The 26629-nt window shown below is 47.2% G+C and overlaps 1 protein-coding gene and 1 pseudogene across 2 annotated transcripts; one reads left to right on the top strand and one right to left on the bottom strand.

Moving 5' to 3' along the window:
• Positions 1–6: 6 nt before the first annotated feature.
• LOC102745490 (nuclear envelope pore membrane protein POM 121C) lies at positions 7–26629 on the bottom strand. Of its 2 annotated transcripts, XM_081819482.1 has the most exons (13): positions 26012–26627; positions 24642–24857; positions 24173–24331; positions 22496–22576; positions 20670–20841; positions 7103–7194; positions 6203–6276; positions 5667–5791; positions 5442–5544; positions 5042–5218; positions 2466–4124; positions 929–1051; positions 7–512 (listed from the first exon to the last, which is right to left on the bottom strand). In XM_081819482.1, exons 1-13 carry the CDS (start codon positions 26581–26583, stop codon positions 415–417), a joined length of 3651 nt encoding a protein of 1216 aa, XP_081675608.1. In that variant the 5' UTR covers positions 26584–26627; the 3' UTR covers positions 7–414. The 2 variants fall into 2 exon arrangements, with proteins under 2 accessions (XP_081675608.1, XP_081675607.1); XM_081819481.1 differs by having other exon boundaries at positions 7–1051; positions 26012–26629.
• LOC102743006 (thymosin beta-10 pseudogene) lies at positions 11630–12345 on the top strand (annotated as a pseudogene).

The following is a 26629-nucleotide window of genomic DNA, read 5'->3' as shown; positions in this document are numbered from 1 at the left end:
GGGGCTGACCCAGCTCCCCGACTCCCGTCCCCAGCGGCGACAAGGGCGAGGGCTGTGCCTGCGACACCCCCTCCCCCCGCCAAGCCGGCTCTTGCGGGGAGCGGCGGGAACACACCACACAGGAGTCAGGGAGGGAGGGGACCATATGTACAGATGTTCTCGCGCTCTCCAGCCTCACCGCGGAGCTGTTCAAGTACAGGGAGCGGGCTGCCGCCCCTGCCCCCAGGCCCGAGGCTGCTTCCTCGAGGAGCGGGACCGGCCACCAGGGCTGCCGCTGCCTCCCCGCTGGCGGAAGCCAGAGATGGGGGCGGGGGGTGGTTGCTCTATGGAACTAGAAGGGTCAGAGGCTCTTCCTAGCAGGTGCTGAGGTCCACATTTGGGCAAGGAGTGGCGGGGACGGAAGGGGGCCAAAGGCTATTTCTTGCGGGCGTGCTGCCTGCGGGCCTGCAGTCGCTGCCGAGCCCCCGGGGTCTTGGATCCTGCACCAATGGAAAAGGAAGGGGCCGCCGAGCCTGGAAAGATGCAACAAGGTCTCATCAGGGCAGCTGCTGCCTGGGGCACTTCCCCGGGCACCCCAATCTTTGGAAGGTTAGGCTAGCAGAAGGCCAGGTACTAAACCGGGCCTCCCAAAACCATGTCAGTTGCTGGGGGTGCGGGGGGTGGAGAGGGACTAGTAAAAATGCAGAATCCCAGATCCTCTGCAAGTGAGCGGGAAGGCATTGTTACGTGGCTTTCCAGTGGTCGGGAACGTTTCCCCCCCCAACTCCATGGGCTGGGCTGTGCTGGCCTTCCAGCCGGGCCACATCTTTCTCGGGCTTATGAGGCTGATCTTTCCCGGGGAGGGGGGCCCCAGAGCAAGAACCTGCCGAGACCCCCTCCCTCTCTGGAGAAATAGGACACGCTGGCACCGAGGGGACTTGCTGCTTACCGAAAGGTCCGACTCCAACAAAGCCTTGGGTGGGTGTTGAGGATGCCCCAAAGGAGAGACCACTGCCTGACGCGCCCACCCCGGGGGCAGGGGTGTTCTGACCAAAGGTGGGTGTGGAGGTGCCTAGAACGAAGAGACCGCAGATAACTAGCCACTAGGCCAGTGCCCAGAGGGCGTCCCGGGCCGGGTACTGAAGCTGGGGGGCAACCCCACAGGGCACCTCCGCCCTGGCCCCCCGTGCTGGCTCACCCCAGTGGTGGGGACTGCCGCTCTCCCCACTGGCTGCGGCCGAGCCAAAGCCCCGCAGCGCTGCCCTCTGGCCTAAAGAGCAGAGTCTGCATTTCCGTGGCCACCAAAGCACAGGAGAGGGGAACACTCAGTTTAACCAGGTTACTTCCCTCTGGGGGCTGAGTTCTCCCTCCTCTCCCCATTTACCTGTCCCTCACTCCAGAAACCTGAGCCTTCCACCAAACACGCCCACCCCCCCATGGGTCCTCTCGCCTTCCCATGGCCACACCAGACCGCCTCTGCCCTCGCCACCAGAGGTCCACTGTCCAGTCCCACCCCTGCCTCCCGACCGCCCACAGGGAGGGCTGGCCTCCTCGCTCCAGCCCTGAGCCTGCCATCTTGCTGTCTGCCTCCACCCCTGCCCCCTACGGTTGCCCCTCACCGCCACCAGGGGCCATCCTAGCTCCCAGAGGACCCCCAGGTCCCTGCACCCCCCCCCCCAACGGGAACCTGCTGGAGCTGCCACAGGCGGGGTCTCCCTGCCCCCCAGCACTCATGTGAATGTTGCTGCACCGTCTGGCCTCACAAATTCATTACCCCAACTGTCCGGCGCTCAGAACTTCCTGACAATTCTACTAGGTTCTCATTACGTTCCTTTGCTCACCCTCCAAATGACCACTTCGAGAGGCCCTCGTCTGTACACACACCTCCCCAGTCCACTCTCACATTTAAGAACACAAATCATCAGGATCAGAACTCTGTGAGTCACCTGCCGCGGGGCAGCTAAGATCACTTCATTCTCCTGAAATTCTACAGGGATCTCCCTCTGTACTTAAAATCTAAATTTAACCCTTAAGCCCTGCATGACCTTCAAGGTGGCCTGCCTCTCCACAGCATTTTGGATCATTTCCATTTTTAGATCCTCAAGCCGCACCTTGCTTTTTGTCTGTTCCTGACCAGAGCGAGCTTGCTCCTGCCCCTGGGCCTTTGCACCAGCGCCCGTGTGCCTGAAAAGCGTGCTCTCACACACACACCTACCCACCACACTCCCAGTCCCTGTGCCCAACACAGAGAATTGGCTTCAATTTGCCCCGAGAGGCCCACCCTCCTCGACTACCCGAGGAGCTCCTCCACGGCCACTCGGGACGCACTGCCCCCTGCCCGGAGGCTTCCCGCTCCCTGAGCCCGTGTCTAACTACTGACCATCAGCCCCGGCCCGGCCAGACCGTGGCGCGCTGTCGGCGAGGGGGCCGCGCTGGCACTTAGACCGGCGCCCGGTGCGGCGGACCGAGGCCATTCCCGAGCTTACCTCCGAACACAGGTTTGCTCTCGGGCGTGCCGGCCACATTGAAGGCAAAGGGTGTGCTCTGACTGGGCGCGCCCAACGTGCTCTGACTCAAGCCGCCTCCGAAAGGGGTCGTGCCGCCGGCGCTCCCACTCTGTCCCGTGCCAAAGCGGAACGCTCCGGAGGTGCCGGGGGCGGCCACGTTGATCCCAAAGCTCCCGCCGCCGGCCGCGCCGGCGGATCCCCCAAACGTGAAGGGCGACAGCGCCGTGCCGCCGAACACGGAGCCGCTCGTCCCGCTGCTGGTGGTCTGGGTCGTGGCTCCGAAGCCCGAGGTGGTGGCCGCCCCGAAGGAGAACACGGGCGTGCCGCTGCCGAAGGCAGGCTGGGTGCTGGCGGCGGTGCCGAAGGCGGAGGCGGCGGGCTTCAAGCCGCCGAAAGCGGACTGCGCGGCGCTGCCGAAGGCGGGCTGGGCCGGGCCGGGCGCCGGGGTGGCGGCCGGGGCCGGGGCCGCGGAGTTCGCGAAAGCGAAAGAGCTGCCGAAGCCGGGGGCGACGGCGGGCTTGGCGGGCCCCTGCTGCTGCCCGTTGGCGGCCCCGAACGCGGGCTGGGGGTTGGCGCCCGGGTACGACGGCGGCGCGGGCTTGGGGCTCGAGCCGAAGGGAATGTGGAAGGCCGGGGCGGCGGCGGCGGCGGCGGCGGCGGCCGTGGTGAAGGTCAGGGCCGGCGGGCTGCTGGTGGCGGGCGCGGTGAGGCCGCCGCCGAAGCCGCCGAAGCCGGAGGTGCCGCCGCTGCCGGCGGCTGTCTGCGCGGCGCCGGCGACGGACTGGCCGAAGGTGGTGACGGCCGTCGACGCGGGCGCGGCAGGGGGCTTGCCGAACTGGAACACGGAGCCCACGGCCGGGCTAAAGCTGGCGCCGGAGGCCGGGGGCGCCCCGAAGAGGAAAGGCGCGGCAGCGGAGGTGGTGGTGCTGGTCACGCCACTCACGCCAAAGCTGAACGTGGGCTTCGAAGCCGAGTCCGCCGACGTGCTGGCCGTGCTCGCGGGAGCCGCGGGAGCCACGGGAGCCACGGCTGAGGCGGCAGTGGCCTGGCCGGCGAAGAGAGGACTGCTCGTGGCAGTGGCTAGAGCAGCGGTCTGACCGAAGGGGAAGGGAGCGGACAAGGGCGCAGATGTAGGGGGCCCCATGCTGCCGAAGACGGGCTTGAAGGTGGGCTGAGGGCTGCTAGCAGGTGCAGGGAGGGCGGAGCTGGAAGGTGTCGTGGTGGGGACCTTGGAGGGGCTGGACGGCAAGGGGCTCTCGTTCTCGCTTTTTGGCGGGGCCACAAAGATGGGCTTGAACATGGGGGATGCTGAAGACACAGCGGGGGCTGTAGACGCAGGGGGGTCAGCAGGTGGGGTGCTCAGCATTCCCAACAGAAGACTCTCCTTGGGGGTGGGGGACCGGGCAGCCGGGGCTGGGGATTTGGCAGATGTCTCAGCCTGAGGAGCCGGAGGTGACCTGGTGGTGTCAGTGGCTGGTGTCGGGGATGCAGCAGGGGTCAGCCCCAAAAAAGGGGCTGCATTTTTTGAGTCCGAGGAAGTGCCTGGAAGGGGCCCTGACTGTGAAGAGCCAAGAGGGGCCAGAAGGCTGGGTGTCTTCGGAGGCAAAGGGGCCACAGTGGTTGCCACTCCAGTGGATTCTGGGAAGAAGAGAGAACGTGAATTCTGAATACCTCCGACGTGATGGCATTCAATGCTTCTGTGCCCCCCTCGCCCTCCTGCTCGGCGCAGTGCTAGGGCTCCCAAGTTAAGTCAACAAATGTGACCCCATCTATACCACAAACCCTTCAGGTATCCACTCCGTAAAATCAACGCGGTGTTCGCTATTTCCACCCTTCACAGACCATAAGATACAACGGAATACGATTTGGCCTAAGTGGGGGTTAACTGTGTGGAAACTAAGGAAAACCCAATCACCCAAACTCAAGTCCACTTAATTACCTAGATGCACCTTACTCACCCCAGAAAGACTGACTGCATTTGCCTACCGTGTGCCGAGTGCGGAGCACAGAGCTGCACAGAAGGGTCCCTCCCCCAGGCCCTGGGAGAGGCCGATGCCTGACAGAGCCCCCCATGTGACGAAGTGCAACGAGCGGATGTGGGCACATGCGGTGCTGTGACGGACCCCTGGAGACCTCAAGGGCAAAGGACGCCATCCTCTCGTGCCTATGGTCTAAGGGCACGCGGCGGGATCTCCAACCATGTGATCTCCCATTTCCATTTCAGAAAGCCTCACGCCTCACAAGCTAAATGTTACTCGCATATTACTGAGGATGACGACAAGGCTCCCAACAGCTCAGGAAGGGAGTTTCAAATCATGAACCACGGGACTCCTAAAGTGAGGCCGCCGACCCCAGCTTTAAGTATCGCAGCCCCCTTCCCGAAAGCTTCCCGATTAGAGACTTCTGAAGCTCTTTAGCGCACACCAGCTTGGGTTTGGTGAGCCACAGCAGGCTCAAGCTCCCACAGATTTCCGGGGACTGGCAGGCGAGCTGCTTTTACTTCGGAGGAAACCTAGGTCCTTCTATGCTCCGGGGCTGGGGGCTCTCCCACTCACCCGGGGCAGATGATAGGCCGGCACAACTCTGCATCTTCTTCAAGCTCTCCAGCAGCGGGCTGCTGCAGGGGGCTGGGAGGGTGGCTGGGGAGGCGGTGGTCCCAGCAGCGGGCAGGGTAAACGTCAGAGAAGGCTGAGTGGCAGGGGGCTTCTCGGCGACAGAGCTCGAGGCAGTATCTAAGCAAGGAAGAAAGATCGTGTTGGGTAATTCTCTCCAGGAGTACACCAGAGAACACAGGGCGCTCGGGATCCACTTATCTGGAAATGCCTCCCCAACGCCAGTGCCCACGGTTCCCGCTAACACCGAGGACCCAAATGGATTTCTCAGATGAGAAGGATCCAACTAAAACCCCAGGAAACGACTCCTTTCCAGAGCGTGGAGCTGGTCGGTCTTCCTTACCGGTCCCGTCTGCCAGGGCCTTGTTAAACCACTGCAGCGAAGCTCTCTTTTCCAGATCGAGGTCTTCGGCAGTGATGGAGTAGCCAAGCTGGGGAGGGGGTGGCTGCCAGGGAGGAAGACGAGAGGCCCGTCAGTCAGAGAAGCTGGAGGAGGCCTGTGTTCAGCTTCCCGAGAACTGGGGAGCGCTGTGCTGGGGCGGATGGGTGTGGCCGGACAGAGCCCTACCAGCGTCAGCCGGGCCCCTCGCCGCGACGGCAGCAACTGGACCCTCCGCCTGCGCCGCCCGGAGCTGCCAGGTGTGGGCGGGGAGCTGCACGAGGTCTGCGCCTTCCACGTGCTTGTATCTGCAGCTAAAGAAACAACACGGGCTGGTCTTCTTCCTCTTCCCTTCCAGAAACGGCTAGGTTTGTCTATCCACCCGGCTTCCCACCCTCTCTTCACTGGGTACCTCTGAAAAGTCGCATCTTCCGTGCTTGGGGCCCTGGGTAGTGTGTGCAAGATTATTTCTGACTGGAGGGCATAAAGAGGGAACTGCCCCAAACGCAGGCAGACGAGTGCGTACTACCGGCCCGCCCGCAGATTCCGGCACCTCGGCTGACCGCCAGCCCCAGTGACGCCGGGCCGCGACATCGATCTGCCCGCGCCACAGACTACAAACCTCTGACCGGACAGGCCCCACACGCAGCGACGCTCGGCGCGTGTTCTCGGAGCCTCCAGAAACATGCCCACCGCAAGTCGCTCTCGTGCGCTTATCCACCTACCCTTTTCTCCCGGGGCCTCCTTGTCTGTTGCCAACGGGGTTGAAGAACTGGAGCGATGAGAAAGCTCGTCTTCTCTGCGGGTGGAAGAGGCACAGGTGCGCTTAGAAACACCTCCTGACTCGGGCTCCGGTGCCGGTGAAGCGTCTGCCTTCGGCTCGGGTCACGATCCCAGGGTCCTGGGATCGAGCCCCGCATCGGGCTCCCTGCTCCGCGGGGAGCCTGCTTCTCCCTCTGCCCCCCAACCCCGGCTTGTGCTCTCTCACTGCTTCTAATAAATCTTTAAAAAAAAAAAGAAAGAAAAGAAAAAGAAAAAGAAAGTCCTCCCGACAGAGTACTGGGTAACTTCTTACACCCTCCTAACTACCAACTGGCCAAAGTCCAGACCATCATGATTTAAGATCAAAGTATGCCAAGACAAAAAATTTAAGAAATCAAAAGAAAATTCCTACAAAACGAAGGGAGGCAGTTCACGGACGCCATGGAGAAACCTTTGTCTTACAGCAAGCACAACACAATAACCTTCAAAACCTTACTTTCAACCTGCCAATCCCTGCGAGCTGTCACACATCTGACCCCAAGAGCAGCGTTCTAGTCGACTTTCGGTGCCTAGAGGGTCAGCCAGAGTCTAGAACGTGAGCTCTCCTGCCCCTGACGTAACTCACTCTGCTCCCTGCACACCCCGGCTGCTCCAGCTGCAGAATGAGGAAGAGAGCCAGAGACTCTAGGGTCAGCATGAAGACTGTAAGAGAGGAGAGTAGTTCAGGCAGGTACTTTCCCTGTCCTTCTAGATGGCAATTTCTTTGACTCTCCAAATCACAGCTGCAGGAAGCCTAAGAGCCAAGCACGTGTCCTTCCTTTCCTGCCCTTTTGTGAATCTGCAGGCGAGTCAGGACTCATTACCTTATTTTCTTTGCTGGCCTCTCGGGGGTCTGGGAGCGGGACGAGGCGGGGCTGGAGAACGGCGACGAGCTGGGGCCACTCCTCTTCCAAAGCTGAAAGGCAGAAAGCAGAGACACGACTGAGTCTACAGGACAATATAACTCTGTGTTCTGTTCATCACTGCTATCAAGTCTCCTTTTCAGTAACTTTAACATTTCTCTGTGGGGCGCCTGGCTGCCTCAGGCAGTAGAGCGTGTGACTCTTAATCTTGGGGTTGTGGGTTTAAGCCCCATGTTGGGTGTAGAGATTACTTAAAATAAAATCTTAAGAAAAAAAACACAGGCGCCTGGGTGGCTCAGTCGTTAAGCCTCTGCCTTCAGCTCAGGTCACGATCTCAGGGTCCTGGGATCGAGCCCCGCATCGGGCCCCCTGCTCTGTGGGGAGCCTGCTTCTCCCTCTCTCTCTGCTGCTCCGCCTGCTCGTGCTCTCTCTCTGTCAAATAAATAAATAAAAATTCTTAAAAAAAAAAAAAACAATTTCTTTGTAAAGGAAGGCCCCTGAAGGAAAGTCAATTGCCAGTATTAACTATGGGGGTGGGGGGGCAATAATCTGAACAAGTAAGGGAAAGTGAAATAATAAATGTACAAGGAGCAAATGTATACATTGCATACATTAAAAAGTGGAATGTCACACTCAGTCATGGTTTAGAGCCATGATGCTTACAAGTTTACACTGCCTTACAGAAATGATAAAATTAAGAAACTTTTCCAACCCTTCCCCCCAAAAACCCTATCACAGCAAAGATAAGCCAGTAAACTGATTTAGTCCTTTCATTAAATTTTCAGTTTTAGTTCAACTTTATTTTTTAAAAATGTGCTACCATGACATTCGTGACTTTTGCAGCATCTCTGGTATTTACTGTTAAATAATAATTACCCAGACACATGTCTTTTCCACCAGGCAGTCCCGATGACAAAGACGGTCTATTCTCCCCCCCCCCCTGCGAAGCAGGCTTGCAGCAAAGTGACCGACGAGAGCCGGCACTCTGCACACAGCTGCATTCAGTCTTCAGCCGAATTACAATCCTAGCACTGCAGACCTTTTTCTCACTGAGAAGCTTCTAGTGATTTCTTAACTCCGTAATAGTTATATAAGGGGCAGCTGGGTGGCTCAGTCTGCTGAGTGTCCAACTCTCGGTTTTGGCTCAGGTCATGACTCCAGGGTTGTGAGATGGAGACCTGTGCTCTGCGGGAAGTCTGCCTGAGAGTCTCGCCTTCTCTGCCCCGCCCCCACTGGCACGTGTGCTCTACAATAAATAAATCTTAAAAAAAAAAGAGAGAAAAGCTCTCTGTATAAAAGCACTGCCCTGTAGCAAGAGACCCCACTGTACACCATTGGAATTTCCAACCGTACCAACAGTTCCACAAAACAGACATAAAACCTATGTGGGCAGGAAATAAAAACATCCCCAAGCAAAACAAAAACCAGAAAATTAAAAGGCAAACAATTTCAATAAGAGTTAATATCTGTTACATGTAAACATGGGAGTCCTGCAACTCCACTTAAATATAATGAACTATATATCTAATAAAAAGTAAGATAAAGATATAAATCATAAAAAGAAATAGTCAATCCATGTATCTAGCAATCAGTTTAGTTCTGCATTGTAATTCAATTTTTAATTAGCTGACTTCTCACTTCAGAGAGGCACTAGACCTTCACACTTGACAAAGAATGCAAAGATGAGCTAAGCGCTCCATCACCAAGGGACTGACAATGTGGAAAAGAGATGGGAGAGTACACAAACTGACCGTGAACAACCGAAAGGTAGCAGAGGTCTCTACACAGGAGCCCCAGGAGAGAGATGACACAGCGCTGGTTAGAAGAATCGGTAAAGGAGGGAGGTGACATCTAAGAGCCTTTCACGACTTCACAAAAAGCACCTGCAGAGACAAGCCGCACAGGCTTGCAATGGGACGGACACATCATCCCACAGCGGGAACAGAACAAGGAAGGGAAGGCACCAGGAGGTATTAGGTGCTCCAAGAAGGTAATAAATGTCCTAGTCTGGCTGATAGATCATACAAAGGAATAACTGGGCACGAGGTCAGAGAGGAAAGCTGGGGTTTGAAGCACTGAAGGCAAGAGTAAATATTCCTACTTTGGAAAATGACAAGTCTCGGGGCGCCTGGGTGGCTCAGTTGGTTGAGCGACTGCCTTCGGCTCAGGTCATGATCCTGGAGTCCCGGGATCGAGTCCCGCATCAGGCTACCTGCTCAGCAGGGAGTCTGCTTCTCCCTCTCCCGCTCCCCCCTCTTGTGCTCTCTCTCTCTCACTCTCTCTCTCAAATAAATAAATAAAATCTTAAAAAAAAAAAAAAAAAAGAAAATGACAAGTCTCATAAGACATGGATATATCAAGGCCATGCACAAAGAGGTCAGAGGACAGTTTACTTCTTCTAGAATTGGTCCCCGTCTAACATGTGTAATGATTTTATAATTTCAAAGCTAGAGTTTCTAGTTCGGGCAGCTATAGATTTGGCTACTTCCTAGCGTTCCCCTGGAAAAATACAGTTAGTCAAAGATCTCGACTGCCACCTGCACCAAATGTAAGGGCTGTCACCGATACTGACTAAATCCCTACCTCAGGACGTTTGTTTTGTCTTTTTTTCTTGAAGAGAAGCTTCAACATAAAGAACTTTCACATTACTTTAATCTCCTCTTCCTAATACCGACTTCTGAGAATTTAGCGTATGTGCAAATACCGCACGGGAGCAGGGGGCCGGTAACTACTGGGACCACCAGACGGTGCTTACTGTTCGCGGCTGCACTTCCGGCAGGAGGTCACAGGCTCCACCCCGGAGTGAGGGCGCTGATCACAAACTCGGACTCTCTTGCAGGCAACGGCTATGTTGTTCTAGAGCAACACTCCCACCAGGGACAAGCAGCAAATGCTGGAGAAGATGCGGCCCCCATGTGTGAAGGTACGGCGGTGCTGGGGAAGAGCTACCAGGCCGGTGAGACTTCGTGGAGACAAGAGGAGGAGCCAAGGGGTGAGCCCCCCCCCCCCCCCATTTAGGGCTCCTTTTTCTCTCTCGGTGACTGCCAATTCCAAAAGGAAAAGCTGCAGTTGGGAGACTGAGAAAAGCTTTTATCAGTCTTACGGGGTTGGAAAGACAAAAATGAATTCAGGGCTTTCCAAAGTACAGGGTCCCTAATATGACCTAAAGCTTTTGGTTGAGATCCTCAAGGCTCCGTACGGGAAGAGAGGGGAAATCAGAAATAAACCAGCCCTGACAAGACCTGACAACTCAGAATCATGTCAAGTCTGCCCAGACGGAAGTCATCTGTCCCTATCCTAGCTACTGCCAGAGGTAAAATAAAAAAGTAAAACCTCTCTGGAGGAAGATACCATCATTCAGAGATTCAAGTTATTGTTACTTTTTTTTTCAATGTCTGACAGAGAAATACAGCAACAAAAATCAAGTATATAAGAAAGTAATATTTAACCAATACCCCAGAGGAAAAAAGCAGACATCAGAAACAGACCACAGAAGATTCAAATATTGGAGTTATTGAACAAGACTTCAGAAAAACTATTATAAAAATTTAAGTGACAATATGGAGAATCCTGGCAGACAAATGGTAACTATAAGAAAGAGAACAGTGATTTAAGAATGCACTGTATGGGCTAAAATAGCACATAACTAAAGAAAATCAGTAGACTAGACAACGGAAGAACTGGGGGGGGGGGGAGACAAAATGATGGGAAATACAGACAGACAAGACAGACGTGGGACAAAAGGAAAAGGTCTAACATGTGTCTTCGAACACCGAGACAGGGGAGAAAACAGGGCAGAACAACATCTGAAGAGAAAATGGTTGAGGTGTTTCAAAACCGTCAAAAGACCTCAAGCCACGTGACAAACTCCAAGGAACATAAACCATAAGTGAGCACTTCATGAAATTTCTTCTCAAGTGAAGTTGAAACATTTACCAAAACTGAACATGTGCTGGGCCACAGAGCAAATCTACTTCAAGGATTGATAGGAGCACATCCTGTGAGCTAGTGGAATTTAGTTAAAAACCAGTAACAGAAAGATAACTAGACAACTGTTTTGAAATTAAGCAATGTATTTCTAAGCATAGAAATCAAAGAACTCAAAACGGAAATCAGAAAGTATCTGAACTGAATGAAAATGAAAAATACTTCTACTTCAAGACTGTGGTAAGCACCTAAGGTTTACAGGAAATGTATAACCTTTGATATATATATATATATATATTAGAAAAGGGAAAAGGCTGAAAAAAACCCAGTGACCTAAGAATCTGGATTAAAGAATTACAGGGACACCTAGGTGACTCAGTTGGTGAACTGTCTGCTTTCACCTCAAGTCATGATCCCAGGGTCCTGGCATCAAGCCCCGCCTCAGGCTCCATGCTCAGCGGGGAGCCTGCTTCTCCTTCTGCCTGCTCACTGCTCCCCCTGCTTGTGCTCTCTCTCTCTTTCTGACAAATAAATAAAATCTTTAAAAAAAAAAAAAAAGAAAGAAAGAAAGAAAGAAATCCCAGCAAGTGGAACATGAAAAAAAAGAAAGGGCGCCTGAGGGGCTCAGTTGGTTAAGCATCCGACTCTTGCTCTCAGCTCAGGTCTCGAGTTCAAGCCCCACGGCTCCAAGCTGGGCATGGAGCCTACTTAAAAAAAAGAAAAAAAAGGTCTCTTGCTGCAGCAACGCGAGTGGGAGCACCAGGCGCCGGGCTCAGAGTGGAACTCCACGGATCGCTTTAAGAAAATGGCAGACAAGCCGGACATGGGGGAAATCGCCGGCTTCGATAAGGCCAAGCTGAAGAAAATGGAGACGCAGGAGAACACCCTGCTGACCAAAGAGACCACTGAGCAGGAGAAGCGAAGTGAAATTTCCTAAGATCCTAGAGGATTCCCCACCCCCGTCATCTTCGAGACACCCCAGTCGTGATGTGGAGGAAGAAGAGCCACCTGCAAGATGGACATGAGTGACAGGCTGCACTGTGAACCCGGGCACTCTGTGCCGACACCACCGGCCTGCGCGTCTCTGAGGGGACCCCCCCCAATCAGACTGCCAAATTCTCCGGTTTGCCCTGGGATATTATAGCAAATTATTTGTACGTTTAATGAAAATAAAACACACCTCATGCCATGGCAAAAAAAAAAAAAAAAGGAAAGAGTATCTAGAAGGGCAGAAATTAAATAGAACACGTAATAGAGTGACTCCTAAAATTGGTTATTTGAGGATACAACCCTGAAAAAGGAACTTCCTTAATCCAATAGAGTATTTACCAAAAAACTGTATCAGGGTGCCTGGGTGGTACAGTCAGTTAAGTGGCTGACTCCTGGTTTTGTGATCTCAGGGTCGTGGGATCGAGCCCTATGTTGAGCTCCATGCTCAGCTCGGAGTCTGCTTGAGACTCTCTCCCCCACCCATGCATTCTCTCCAAAATAAATAAATAAATCTTAAAAAAAAACAAAAAAAACCTCACAACGACCCTGTATCAAACAGCATATATAACAGGAAATGTGGAGAGCACTCCCTTTGAGATCAAGAAAATAAGGATGTTTGCTGTCACTTCTATTCAACATTGTACTTCAGGTCTTAACCAAATACAGTAAGGCATAAAAACTATAAAGGAAAGAGGGAAAAAAGCTGTCATTGTAGACAACATGATGTACACACAAAAATGCTAAAGAATATACAGATGATTATGGAATTTAGCAAATTTTCTAAATACGATAATCAGTTGTATTTGTATATATCAGCAACAGATTATACACCATTTACAATAGCATCAAAAAATATACCTAGGAATAAGTTTAATATGTAAAACCACTACACAGGGCAGTTAGAAATGATGTAAATAAGTGAAAGATATACCATGTTCATGGATTGGAAGATTCAACACTGTAAAAATGTAATCTCTCTCTAAAATAACTGGTAGATTAAAGGCAGTCTTAATATCTCACAAGTGTCCATTCTTTCTTTTAGTGGAAATTGACGAGCTGATTCTAAACTTACAGAGAAATGCAAAGGGTCAAGATCCAAGACAATTCTGAAGAGGAATAAGAGAAATAAGAAGTTGGATGACTTATTCTACTACATATCAAAACTAAAAGACTGTGTGGCACAGTGTAGGAAAAAAAGACAGGTACAGGGCAAAAAAACAGACAATGGAACAGAACAGAATCTAGAAATGGAGCAACATATATACACTTAAATTATAACTAAGGCAGTGCCACAGAACAACAGGAAAGGGATGGTCCAACCTTTCAATAAATGTTGCTTACTAAGTCAAGTGGTATTTTGATTGCTACTTCACACCGTATACAAAAATCAACTTCAGGTGGATTATAGATCCAAATGTGAAAAGAAAAAGAATAAAGCTTCTAGAAGATAGCATATCATCATCATGACTTTAGGTAGACAAAGAGTTCCTAAACAGCGCACACAATACACTAACCGTAAGTGTAAAGTGAAGAAAATGAAGTGGTGAGACACAGAGTAGGATAGTGATTTGTTGCAACACGTACAATTTAGAGAAAGCTTGTATCTAGAATATATAAAGAATTTCTGTAAATCAGTAAGAAAAAGACAAACAACTTAATAGAAAAGGGCCAAGAAACTTGAATAGGCACTTCATAAAAAAGGAAGTACAAACGGCTAATGAACAGTTCATACCTCTATTTCATTAGCAATCAGCAATTACAATACAACCACAAATTACAACCACAATGAAATCTGGTTACCAGAATGGATAATTAAAGAGACTGGCAACATCAAGTGTTAGGATGTATAACCACAGGAACAAAATCTCACTGCAGTGGTCAAGAGTATTAACTGAAATGTAACTTTAAAAAATGGTCCAACAACATCTACTACAACTGAGCACTTCACATACTTTACATATGTGCACCAAAAGACTTAATACCAACATTACGCATAATAGCTCTAAACTGGAAACCCAATGTCCAACAGCAGGAGGAAAAACGTAATTATGCTATATTCGTATAAAGAAAATGAATTTCATGAAAGACTTGCTGCTACATGTAACAACCTGGATGCATCTCACAAGGAAAACAGTGAAAGAAGCCAAACACAAAAGAAAGCATATCCTGGTCTTCATTTATATAAAGTTTAAAAATAGGGAAAACTATAAGGTGCTAATATTCAAGAAGGAAGGAGGAGGTATGAGAGGGGCTTCTGGGTGTTGAAAATGATTTATTACTTGACTGGTTACATGAAGCTGTACACTTAAGGTATTTTTCTACATTATTAAAAAAATTAAATATAGATTTGACACAGAATACTATGCAATATATGATTTAAAAAGAGACAAAAAAGCACATACGTGATGATCTCATTTGTGTAACACAGACCAAAAATTCTCTGCATTATCTGTGTTCGCACACCTAGTACGAATGTTAACAACAGGTACCTATGGGACGGAGACTGGGACAGCCAGGACAGGGGAATCTTATTTTACTTAACAGTTATCTATACTTAAAAACTTTTTGAAACCAGGAAAGTTACTACATACAGCATGTCATACATTCCAACAAGCAGAGTACACAGTAGAAAGTTTTCCTTCTACCTCAACAGTTATTCCTGGTTTCTAATAAAATCTATCAAAAGTATTCTATGCACAGGGCGCCTGGGTGGCTCAGATGGTTAAGCGTCTGCCTTCGGCTCAGGTCATGATCTCAGGGTCCTGGGATCGAGTCCCGCATCGGGCTCCCTGCTCCTTGGGAGCCTGCTTCTCCCTCTGCCTCTCTCTTTCTCTCTCTGTCTCTCATGAATAAATAAATAAAATTAAAAAAAAAAAGTATTCTATGCACAAATAACAAAGAACACTATACACACAATTCTGCACCTTGCTTTTGTTCTTTATTTTTGAATTCCCATCAGTGCCTCTTAAGCTACCTTACTCTTTTTGATAGTTACATAGTATTGCAACTTACGGAAATATTGTTACTTAACCAGCCCCCCCCAGAAGGTACCTTTACATTGTTTCCAAGCTTCTGCTATTAAAATGCTACAATCAACATCCTTCTATATGCTTCTGAGTATATGTATAGAATTAATTCCTAAAAATAAACCTGCTGGATCAAAGGGCACATGCATCTCTAATACTGATAATTACTGCCACACTGCTCTCCAGAGAACTGTATGAATGGACACTCCCACCAGCAATGCATGAGAAGCCTGTTCTTACAAATACTTTTATGGTTTTTATTTTACATTTGTATCTTTAGTTCATTTGGAATATATTTCTCTAATATATGAAAATCGGCCCAAACTCACTCTTAAGAGACACAAATATGGGGTGCCTGGGTGGCTCAGTGGCTTAAGCATCCGACTCTTTTTATTTCAGCTCTGGTCATGGGATCCAGCCCTGCGTCATGCTCTGTGCTTCGCGTGGAGTCTGCTTGAGATTCTCTCCCTCCCTCTGCTCCCCACCCCCCCGACATGCAGATACTCTCCAAATAAAATCTTAAAAAAAGCGACACACACACACACACACACACACACACACACACACACACACACAGTTCCGCACCTAACTGGTAAAACCCCAAAGCTATGACAACCTAATCTATTGGCGTGACTATGGAGAAGTCGTCACTCATATAATGCTAATGGGAATGCTAATGGTACATCCTCTAAGGAGGGGAATTTAAAAATATCTAGTGAAACTACATGCATCTAACTGTTGGCCTGGGAAATCAGTATTCCAGGCCATCTATCCAAGAAGTGTAATGGCCAGAGAGTGAAATGACATTGTGAGTTAAAGCGTTACCTGCAGTACCACCTGTCACAGCAGAAAACTGAGACAGCTCAATGTTCATCAACAGAGCACAAGAGTAACTGCACTTACTGTAGGAGGAAAGATGAAGCAAGGCTCAAACTTGTACATATTACTGCCTCACGTGTTAGAAGGTGGGGTTTACAGATAGACATGGATTTGCATATAGTTTTAAGAAAAAAAAAAAGACAGTGGAAGAATAGCCAAAAAGTAATAAAAATAGGAAGGGAACAATGTGGAGCAGAAAGAGGTTGAAATTGTGAACTTCTCTGAGTGTATTTTGTTTTCTCATATGTTCTCTGGAACAATCTTTATTTTATTTATATTTATTTACATTTATGTTTACTTACATTATTTATTTTTATTTTTAATTTTTTAAAAGTAGGCTCCATGCCCAGCGTGGAGCCCAAAGCGGGGCTTGAACTCACAACCCTCAGATCAAGATCCGAGCTGAGATTAAGAGTCAACTGAGCCACCCAGGCACGCCAGAACAATTTTTTTTTTTAATTTTACTTTTAAGTAATCTTTACACCCATGGTGGGGCTGGAACTCACGACCCTGAGATCAAGAGTCACATAATCCACTGACCGAGTGGGACGCCTGGGTGGCTCAGTCGGTTAAGCAGCTGCCTTCGGCCCAGGTCATAATCCCAGGGTCCTGGGATCGAGTCCCACATCAGGCTCCTCAGGGAGCCTGCTTCTCCCTCTCTCTCCTTCTGCTTGTGCTGTCAAATAAACAAAATCTTTAAAAAAAAAAAAAAAATCCACCGACCGAAGCAGCCAGGCGCTCCTGTTCTTTGGGACAATTTAAGTATTTTATTTTACATAAATAAAAACAAACTGTATTAAAAAAAAAAAAACCCAAAACATTAAAATATACTGAACAAACCTTACTGTATATCAAGTTGGTGGTGTACCCAACTGAGAACACTGAATTCACATTACTCTAAAACACATATTTTGACTGTATCAAAAATAATTCTTAAGCTGATTCAAAATCTTTCTGTTTATAATACATTGATATCATTATTTTGAAATTGTGTGTACTGGGACCAGTCAAATAAGTAATTATGAAGCAACACTTTTTGTGTAAAAATACATAAAAATGAGGGGTGCCTGGGTGGTTCAGTTGGTTAAGTGTCTGACTCTTGATTTCAGCACAGGTCATGATTTTGGGGTGGTGAGATCGAGCTCCATGTCAGGCTCTGTGCACTCAGTGCAGAGTCTACTCAAGATTCTCTCTCTCCCTTTGCCCCTTCCCCTGTTTGTGCTTTCTCTAAAAGAAATAAAATCTTCAAACATAAAAATATAAAATCAAAGAAATTATGTAAAAAGTTCTGTGATCCTAAATCTGAACTTGAAATATCAATATGAACTAATGACTGAGAGTTCTCTTTCTAAAGGATATGTGTAATTTTAACTCTCCTAGAATCCAGACTGTAGTCTATAAAGATCATTTCCAACTGAAAAAAAGGAAGGCTACTTGAACAAATAGCCAACTTCAGTTGGAGTTGGAAATGTACAAGATGGATTTTTTTTCAAAGCTAAAAAGCAACAAAGTTATTTACCAAAAACTACTGGGATCAAAACAAAAGGATACAGGAGCCAATTTGAAAGGGCTCCCACTGGCCAAAAGTGGAAAACTTTGTGCCTCAAAAAAAGTGAAATGTCTATACAAACTCAGAAGTTCATAAAGATAATCACAACAGCCAAAAATTCATTGGTCACTTCTGGAGTTGGCTCTGGCATCAGCGCCTTCTTATTACCTAGATACTCCCAAGGTAGGACATGTTCTCCTGTACAGAATTTCAGTTAATAAATGCAGAGGAAATGACAGAATTAGATTACTACCATTTTGCAACCTAATAAAACCGTGGACCTAGGCAAAGATGATAAATGGATGCTAAAATCGTCAGATGAAAAACTCATAGAAAAATGAAAATGGAAGAATCTGACTGAAACAGCTGAGCCCAGGGATCATTACCAACCTCACAAAAGGGAGGCAGCCAGTCCTCACGTGCTCCTGGTGTGATGCAATCACAGGGATGTGATGTTCTGCTAAAATAACTGAACTTGAGTCTAATCAAGTCTCAGGACTCAAATTCCCATTTACAGGGAACATAGGGGATCGTGTATATGTTAAAAAGATACCATGACGATGGAAACTTAATCTAGAATGTGGGAAATTCCACAGAACAAAATGATCCAGTTTTTTCAAAGGCATGAAAAAAATAGTAGTATTATAGATTTAAAGAGTCTAAGAGACCTAGGAACCAAATGTAAAGAACTGATGTTTGGTCCCTCAAACAAAGGAACTGTAGTAAGACAGTTTGGGATAACACAGGCAATCTGAACATGGAGCAGTATTAACAAATATTAAGGAATAATTATTGTTTAAGAGGAATAATGCCAGTGTGGTTATCAATGTTTATAAAAAGTTTTAAATACACTGAAGTCCCTATACGTGAAATGACAGGTTTGTAAATTTACTGTAAAACACAAGGGCAAAAACAGGGTGGGGTGGACTGATGGAACAAGACAGACAAAACGCTGGTAACTAACAAGTGAAGCTATAGGGAGGGAGGTCCATTAGATTCCCTTTCCTTTTGTGTACATTTTAAATTTGACATAATAAAAAGATTTTAAAGAACAGGTAAGTACAGGCATACTTCGTTTTACTGCACTTTGCAAATACTGTTGTTTTTTTTTTTTTTAAGATTTTATTTATTTGACAGAGAGAGACACAGCGAGAGAGGGAACACAAGCAGGGGGAGTGGGAGAGGGAGAAGAAGGCTTCCTGCTGAGCAGGGGGCCCGATGTGGGGCTCGATCCGGGGATCATGACCTGAGCCGAAGGCAGATGCTTAACGACTGAGCCACCCAGGCGCCCCTGCAAATGCTGTTTTTAACAAATTGAAGGTTTGTGGCAAATCTACTTCAAGCAAGTCTATCAGTGCCATTTGCCTAACAGCATTTGCTCACTTCATGTCTCTGTCTCACATTTTGGTTAAGTATTGCAGTATTTCCAACTTTTTATTATTATTCTCTTTGTTACAATGATCTGTGATGAGGGATCTTTGATGCTACTATTGTAATTGTTTTGAGGAGCCACAAACCACGCCCTTATAAGGCGGCTGACTTAAATAAGTGTGCTCTGATTGTCCCATTAACTGGCAGTTCTACCATCTCTCTCCCTCTTCCGGCCTCCTTATTCGCCGAGATAGTACAATATTGCAATTATACCAGGTAACGACCCTACAGCGGCCTCTTAAGTGTTCAAGTGAAAGGAGGAGTCGCACGACTCACACTTTAAATCAAAAGTTACAAATGATCAAGCTTAGTAAGGAAGGCAGGTCAAAAGCCGAGACATGCTGAAAGGTAGGCTTCTTGCACTCAACAGCCAAGTTGTGAATGCAAAGGAAAAGTTCTTGAAGGAAATGAAAAGTACTACCCTAATGAACACATGAATGATAAGAAAGTGAAAAGGCCTTATTGTTGACATGAAGAAAGTCTGAATGGTCTGGGTGGAAGATCAAACCAGCCATACCATTGCCTTAAGCCAAAGCCTAAACCAGGGCAAGGCCTAACTTCAATTCCAGGAAGGCTGAGAGGTGAGGAAGCTGCTGGAGACAAGTCTGGAGCTAGCAGAAGCTGACTCAGTGAGGTTTCAGGGAAGAAGTCATCTCCGTAACAAGGGGAAGCAGCAGGCGCTGATGTAGAAGCCGCAGGAGGTCATCCAGAAGATCTAGCTAAAATCATTCATGAAGGGGTCTATACCAAACAGTGGAATTGCAACAGAGCCTATACTGGAAGAAGATGCCATCTAGGACCTCCATAACTACAGAGAAGTCAGTGCCTGGCTTGAAAGCTTCAAAGGACAGGCTGACGCTCTTATTAGGGGCCAATGCGACCGGTGACTTTAATTTGAAGCCACTACTCACCATTCTGAAAATCCTAGGGCTCTTGAGAATTATTCTCAATCTGCCTGTTGTGGTGATTATTCCTACAACTACTCAAGCTTAGGCCTTCATTTTTCATTTATGTTATTGTAAAAGCCTTCTGGATTACCTCATCTCAAAAGTTTTCTCCCCTCAAAACTCTTCCTCCTTGAACGCTTTATTTTTTTCTCACTACCATATATAGGGTACCCACTTACTGACATGCATTGTAATGAATATTTTTCAAGCACTGTCTTCAATCTTTCTAATAATCCTTGGGAGATGAGAAATAGAAAGTTGAAGTGATTTACCTGCCCGAGGCCCTATAGCTACTAAGTGTCAGAGGCAAAATCTGAATCCAAGTCTGTCTGGTAGCAAAGCTTGTTCTGTCCCCTAGGCCATACTGCATCCTCTTTCTAAGAAAGAATTGCAATTTTTTCTAAAAAATAATTTTAAAATATTACAATATTTTGAAAACTTTTCACTCAATTCTCAACGACGATAGGATGAATTTTATGATCCAGTGCAATCTGGACTGAATCTACCTTTTCAATCAAATTAATATCATTTATTGAATTATTCATTCTTTGTCCATTTATCTACAATACTGGCTGTTTTGTATCAGCTGTCCCCATATGTACTGGTTTACTTTCTGGGCTTTCTATTGTTCCCCGGGTCTAAGTTACCATTCAAGGGTTTGCATCTTCTGTTAGCTCAGAGGCAATCCCAGTATCTGACGGGTGGAAGGTGGTTAGTAAACACTGGCTCATCAATTAACGCTCGGAGCACCTTTCCCCCATGCCACAAGACGAACGTACCTGAGAGAAACCTCGAGTTGAACTGTAAGAACTGGTAATGGCATTGCGGCTGGAGCTAGGGATGCCACCCGTGTACGTGCTCGTCAGGGAGCTCACAGAAGAGGTGCGAGATCTCTTATTCGAGTGGTCGTCGGAGCTTTGGGAATTGAGACCTCTCTTCAGAGAGCCAGGCCTAACAAAAAAGAAAAAGGCAGTGAGTGTGCTATTTAAGGCAATATTCTTTTAAGGCTTCATCCATGGTCACAAAATATTTCTTAAATAAACTTAATAAAAGGGCGCCTGGGTGGCTCAGATGGTTAAGCGTCTGCCTTCGGCTCAGGTCATGATCCCAGGGTCCTGGGATCGAGTCCCGCATTGGGCTCCCTGCTCCTTGGGAGCCTGCTTCTCCCTCTGCCTCTCTCTCTCTCTCTCTCTCTCTGTCACTCATGAATAAATAAATAAAATCTTTAAAAAAAAAAATAAAATAAAATAAACTTAATAAAAAAGGATAAAGCTCTTAATGCTATTGTTACCACTTCAGCTAAATACCTTGGGCAAGTCAGGAAGGGAAAGCCAAATATTTAAAAAATTAAATGTATGACTCCATTTGTATAATATTCTAGAAAAAACTGCACGCTAATCTACAGTGACAAAAAGCACATCAGTGGATGCCTGGGGCTGGGGGCAGGACTGGAGGGAGGCGTTACTAAGGAGCAAGGGGCAACTTTTGAAGGTGATAGTTATGTTTATTACCTTGGCTATGGCAATGGTTTAACAGGTGTATACAGGTCAGAACTTATCAGACTGTACACTTTAAAAAGGCACAGTTTATTATAATGTTAGTTACACAGCAATAAACCTACTAAAAAAACCAGAGTTAAGAGGAACCAACCAATTTTTTTAAGCTTCCAACAGAACATCTTTCCTGGAGAATAGTCACCCAACCTTTGTTACAATGTAGACAACTCACTTTCTCCCAGAGTGATGAATGTCAACCATGGACTAGTTTATTCTTACACTGGATGAAAATATATTTCCTCTTTCACCTATTTCACCTATGGATCTATTTGGAGCCAAACCAAACAAATGTTAGCCTTTTCTTCATGTGACTTCCCTCTCTCATTTCCTTATTCCCCTTGAGATTTTTCTCCCTTGGGCTAATACTTTAAACTTTCAAAACCCACTCATGCACGGCCACCACTCTGTAACATATTACAATTGCTTCATTCGGAATGACCGTTAGGTTGTGTTTATGGTCTCTTACAGTGCAGGCCACGGAACCAAGCACAACACTACACGGACAATGTGAGCAGAACTCAGGACAGCAGGAACCTCCGCCCCCCTCCCCACGTGCTCCATTCTGGTCTTTGTTCTGCTATCAGCATAGACTGGGAGCACATTAGCTCTTTTGGCAGCCTTGTCACTCTCTTGACTCAATAAGCATGTAAGTTACCTTAAGTCTTTTCACACAGATTTCCAAGACACTTTCCCTCTCATCCAACCCCTAAATGTATTTAAACTCAATTGTACAAACTTAACATTTATCTTAAATTTCATACTCTTGCACTTTAACCGTCGCACAAACCTGTTTATATACGTAGCTATTAAATATATTTACAATCTCTCTTAGCCTTACCATATTTTTATCCATATTAATGAAAAAATATTAAAAGAAATTAGACAATAGTTATTGTGGAACATTACTCAAAATGTTCCTCTCTGATGTCAAAGACTTGAACCTGGGCTAATAAAGCAATGCAAAAAAACACAGAGGAAAATCTCTGTAGGACAACAGCTCTGACAGTGCCCTTCCCCAGTCTACCTCATTCAGATAGATTCTCACTTACTTAGGCACAAAAGAAGCAGGGACTCCATTGGCCACCAGGGGCTCAAATGCTGAATGTCCACTCCCACTGCTATCATGGCGCCTGTGACAAATCAAAAAACCCTCAATTAAATGAATTGACTTTTTTTTCCCTTAGAGCATCCTCTCATACTCCTGGAACCTTATACTATTTCTATGGCATATAGAAATGGCTAGACAAGAAAAAGGCTGCTTCAAATCCTAAAGATTCTGAAAGGTAGATTTATTCTAAGACTATCCTCATAATAACGAGTATAAAAATGCTTCAAGACCTTTTGAACTTATTCAGGTGTTATTATTTGCTAACTTCTCTCCGAAGTACTACTATCACAATACCCTACCATCCACAAATGAAAAACAAAAAACAGAAACATTTTAGGGACTAACCCACACATCCCATAGTGCTCTAGAGGTTAATATGGCAAGTCTGTTAGGGAAAAACTTCACATATCACACATAAGGGCCTATGCATGGTCCCATAATCACTGCTTTCTCCAAGTGTGAGAAAGATAATACAGAATCCTCAGTTATAGGCTCACTGGGGTCAAGAAAAATTTTAACCTTGGAGAATATGAGAGACTTATCTGGATCATAAGGAAGATGATTCCCTTTCCCAGCTCCCCCACTCCTTGCCACCCCTGCTTAGCCAGCTGACATCAGTTCAAATTGCTCACCTATAAATCATCTCTACTCATCATCAGATCTTCCTATGTCACATAAAAACACTTCCATTGATTAATATCTCCCTACCTAATTTTGCACTGGTAGTACCAAAGATGGCCAACTTTGGAGGATATGAACAATCTGGTCTAGGTAATGGTTACGGGGTCCACTGTCTCCTCAGAGTGCTTCCTTGACCAATGTATATAAAGAAACCCCCTTCTCATCATCTGTTATAGCATCCTGTTGTTTTTTTTTTTTTTCTTTACTTCTATACACATATAATCTAGAATTCCTTATTTTATTATCCAAGTCCCATGGGGACTCTGTCTTACTCATTGCTCTATCCACAGTACCTGGAGTAGGCCCAGGCACACATTAGGTGCTCAATCTGTCAAATTAAAAGATGCGTGAAATCCTTAACTGATTCTTGGAAAGCAGTTATGCATCACACCTAGTGACTTCAACCTCTGCTCTTTCCACACTTAGGAGACAGATTGCTTATTCCATTTTCATTAAACTGTCAGAAACCAAATAATGAAATTGGTTTTACTCTCATTACTGATAAATCTACCATATTCCAGTCTTCACTTTGCTTCGCCAAGCATTTTCTCCAGCACAAATATGACATTCGAATGGTGGTTACCCAAATAATTAAGCAACACAAGCTAGTGAAGGGAAGATTTTTAGCATTCCCTCTAAAAAAAATAAAATTTAGCACATTTGTATCAAAAGTATGAGGCTAACATGGCTAACAGCTGTCAGCTTATCTCTAATACTTGTGGAAAAGGTAAGTTATAAAATTTAACCTGTACCTTAGGAAACTAACAGCATTAAACCCCTTGTTACCAAGCTCTTCCATGGAATCCAAAGAAGGGCACCTACTGAAGCTCAGAAACTGTGGAGTTGGTCTCTGTTTCTTCTTGGGAGTGATCTGTATATCAACAAATCACAGGAATCTGTGTGGGAGGCCTGTTTAGTACTCTGCGGGGCCTGTTACCTTCTTTTATTTTCCTGGCTATCAGAAAATATTTGGTCTTCCTCCTCCACTGTCCTTTTCTTCCTCTCCTTGAGGGCACTCAGTACAGTCTCTTTTGCACATGGGTCTGGGGCATTACTTGATGGTGAGGACAGTGTTGAGTTGATTGTCTGCTCTGGTCTGTAATGAAAAACAAGATTCTGGCATTAAGATATGTTAATAACCATGCATATAGCACGGACTTCAGTCACTGGAAATCAGAAGCTATCTAATAAGCAAAAGTATACACTGATAGAAACTGCCCTTAGAATTAAAGCTACCGTCTAAGGCCAAAACAAAAAATGCTGTTCAAGGACTAGAGTCAGGGATTTCTCATTCAAATAAGAACTTCTTCCCTTTTTTGCTTTATAGTTCTTTTGTCAGAGGAACGGCTGTGGAAGAATAAGTGGAAATAAACAGGAAAGTTTATTCTGCCAGCAGTAATACTCACATTGGCGAACGAGTCCATTTACTATCCGGAGGAGCAATCCTCACTGTCACTGGGCTGCACACCATTTTGGAATTACGAGGAGACAGCACAGCCTTCTTGTGATAACCATTCCAGCACACTGTAGGAAGTACGCCCAGAAGGGAATACTGGGCCTGCTGGATTGGATATCGTCTTCGAGGTGTTATCACAAACCGGTTTGATAAACTCCCACAATCCCTATGGAGAATGGGAAACACATTATAGAACCAAAGAAGCCTGAAGGAATGGCAGAAATGTAAATTACTAAAGAATCACGTGGGTTCAGTTATCTTCCAGAGAGCTTAAACTGCTTAAAAAAAAAAAAAAGGTTTTATTTATTTATTTAGAGAGAGAAAAGCTAGCACACGTGGGGGAGGGGCAGAAGACTAGGGAGAGAAAAATCTCAAGCAGACTACACCCTGAGCACGCAGAGCCTGATGCGGGACTTCCTCTCACAACCTTGAGATCACGACTGGAGCCGAAACCGAGTCGCAGGCTCAACTGACTGAGCCACCCAGGCGCCCCTTAAACTGCTTTTTGAGCCACAAAAAAACCCACAGCATTTTTATGGCAACGTTCCCCCATTCCATCTAAGGATGGAAAGTGGCAGCTGCTTAGCAGCTGTCCCTACAATGGACTTCAACAACTTTGAGAGGGAAATTGAAAACCCTGCCCACACAAGTAAAACTGCGATGGAAGAAAAGTGCGCGTTAGGACATGCAAGGAGGAACTTTTAAAAAATTCTTAAATCTTTTCAATCTTTTATGCTGAGTCATAAGTAATAAACATCCAAAGTCAAACATTTTTGACACCTAAGTTCATCTTTCAACTGAATGTACTTATTGATAATCTAGTATTTTCACCAAAGTTTTGTATTCTCTTGTAATGCTCAGCTATTGGGACTAAATGGAAAAGCCTCTTTAATTTGATCACCTTTATCAATCAAGTTTTATCAAAAGAAGGGTCTCCTGGGAACACCTTTTTGAGCTCGGCTAACTGACCTAATTGCTCTTATTGGTCCAAAGGAAAAATACAACAAAATATACTATATATCTACTCTAGAAAGGTCAAGATACTTTCACCATAAGTAGGGATATTTTAGTAACTTATCAAGTATTTTTCTAAACGCGGTTTTAAAAACTGTAAAGAAGGGAACAGCTCTGGCATCACATCTCATTCCAAAGGCTCAAGGAAGGCAGGGGACGACTGACACACACCAAGGTGTTTCAAGAAGACAAAGCGACACAGAATCCACTTTTGACTTAATGAAAAAGAAAATCAGATTTAAAAAGTCAAGCTCTCCATACAAAGCCAGTCGACAGGAGGGTGTGGGAAAGATGAGCAGATCTTACCGGAGGGAAGGCCTCCTAGAGGATCGGAGAAGAGGAGTGGGGAGAGAGGGGTAAATGTGGTGCACACGATGGGCCGAGGGCGCGGGCGGCGCGGCGCGGGCGGGAGTGCGGCGGCGGCCAGGCCTCTCCAGCAGGTCCCTGGCCTCCGGGGCGGGGGCAGGCTGCGGGGGGCCGGGCTTGCCCAGGTAACTGCCCATGAGGAGCAGTTCGGCGGGGTCCGGTCCTTCGAGCAGGGACCTCGGCTCTAGGAGATTTCCGTTCACCGCCGACTTGGCTGGAGGCGAGGCGTGCAGGGTTCGCTGACGCCGCGCGTTCCGAACGAGCGAGGAGAGGGCGCGCGAACCGCGGGGCTCGCGGCTCAGTCCCCACCAGGCCGCGGTGGCCCCCACGGCCAGCCAGGCCAGCGCCGCCGCCGCCGGCACCAGGTACAGCACGAGGCCGAACAGCGACAGGCCGAGGAGCGCCGCCCCGGCAGGGCCGCCGCAGCCCCCGCCCCGGCTCCGGCCGTCCCTGACGCTCGCTATCGGCCTCCGCCGCTCGCCTCCGCCAGCCGCCGCAGCCGCCGGAGACATCGCGGCCCCGCGCCGCGGAGAAGACTTAAATATCCCAGCGTGCACC

This window comes from Leptonychotes weddellii, chromosome 5, assembly GCF_054177405.1.
Source record: "Leptonychotes weddellii isolate Sample4059 chromosome 5, ASM5417740v2, whole genome shotgun sequence".
NCBI lineage: Eukaryota > Metazoa > Chordata > Mammalia > Carnivora > Phocidae > Leptonychotes > Leptonychotes weddellii.
Note: the sequence above shows the minus strand (reverse complement) of the source record. Positions and strands in the feature narration are given on the sequence as shown.

Bases quoted from the DNA above. Each gene is read 5' to 3' on its own strand.
- LOC102745490 (XM_081819481.1), bottom strand. From the start codon at position 26,583: ATGTCTCCGGCGGCTGCGGCGGCTGGCGGAGGCGAGCGGCGGAGGCCG. The intron at 7,195-20,669 runs GTACGTTCGTCT...TCTGCCTTTCAG, and splicing joins CAACTCGAGGTTTCTCTCAG to CTTTGGAAGAGGAGTGGCCC. The intron at 4,125-5,041 runs GTGAGTGGGAGA...TCTTCTTCCCAG, and splicing joins CGGCCTATCATCTGCCCCGG to AATCCACTGGAGTGGCAACC.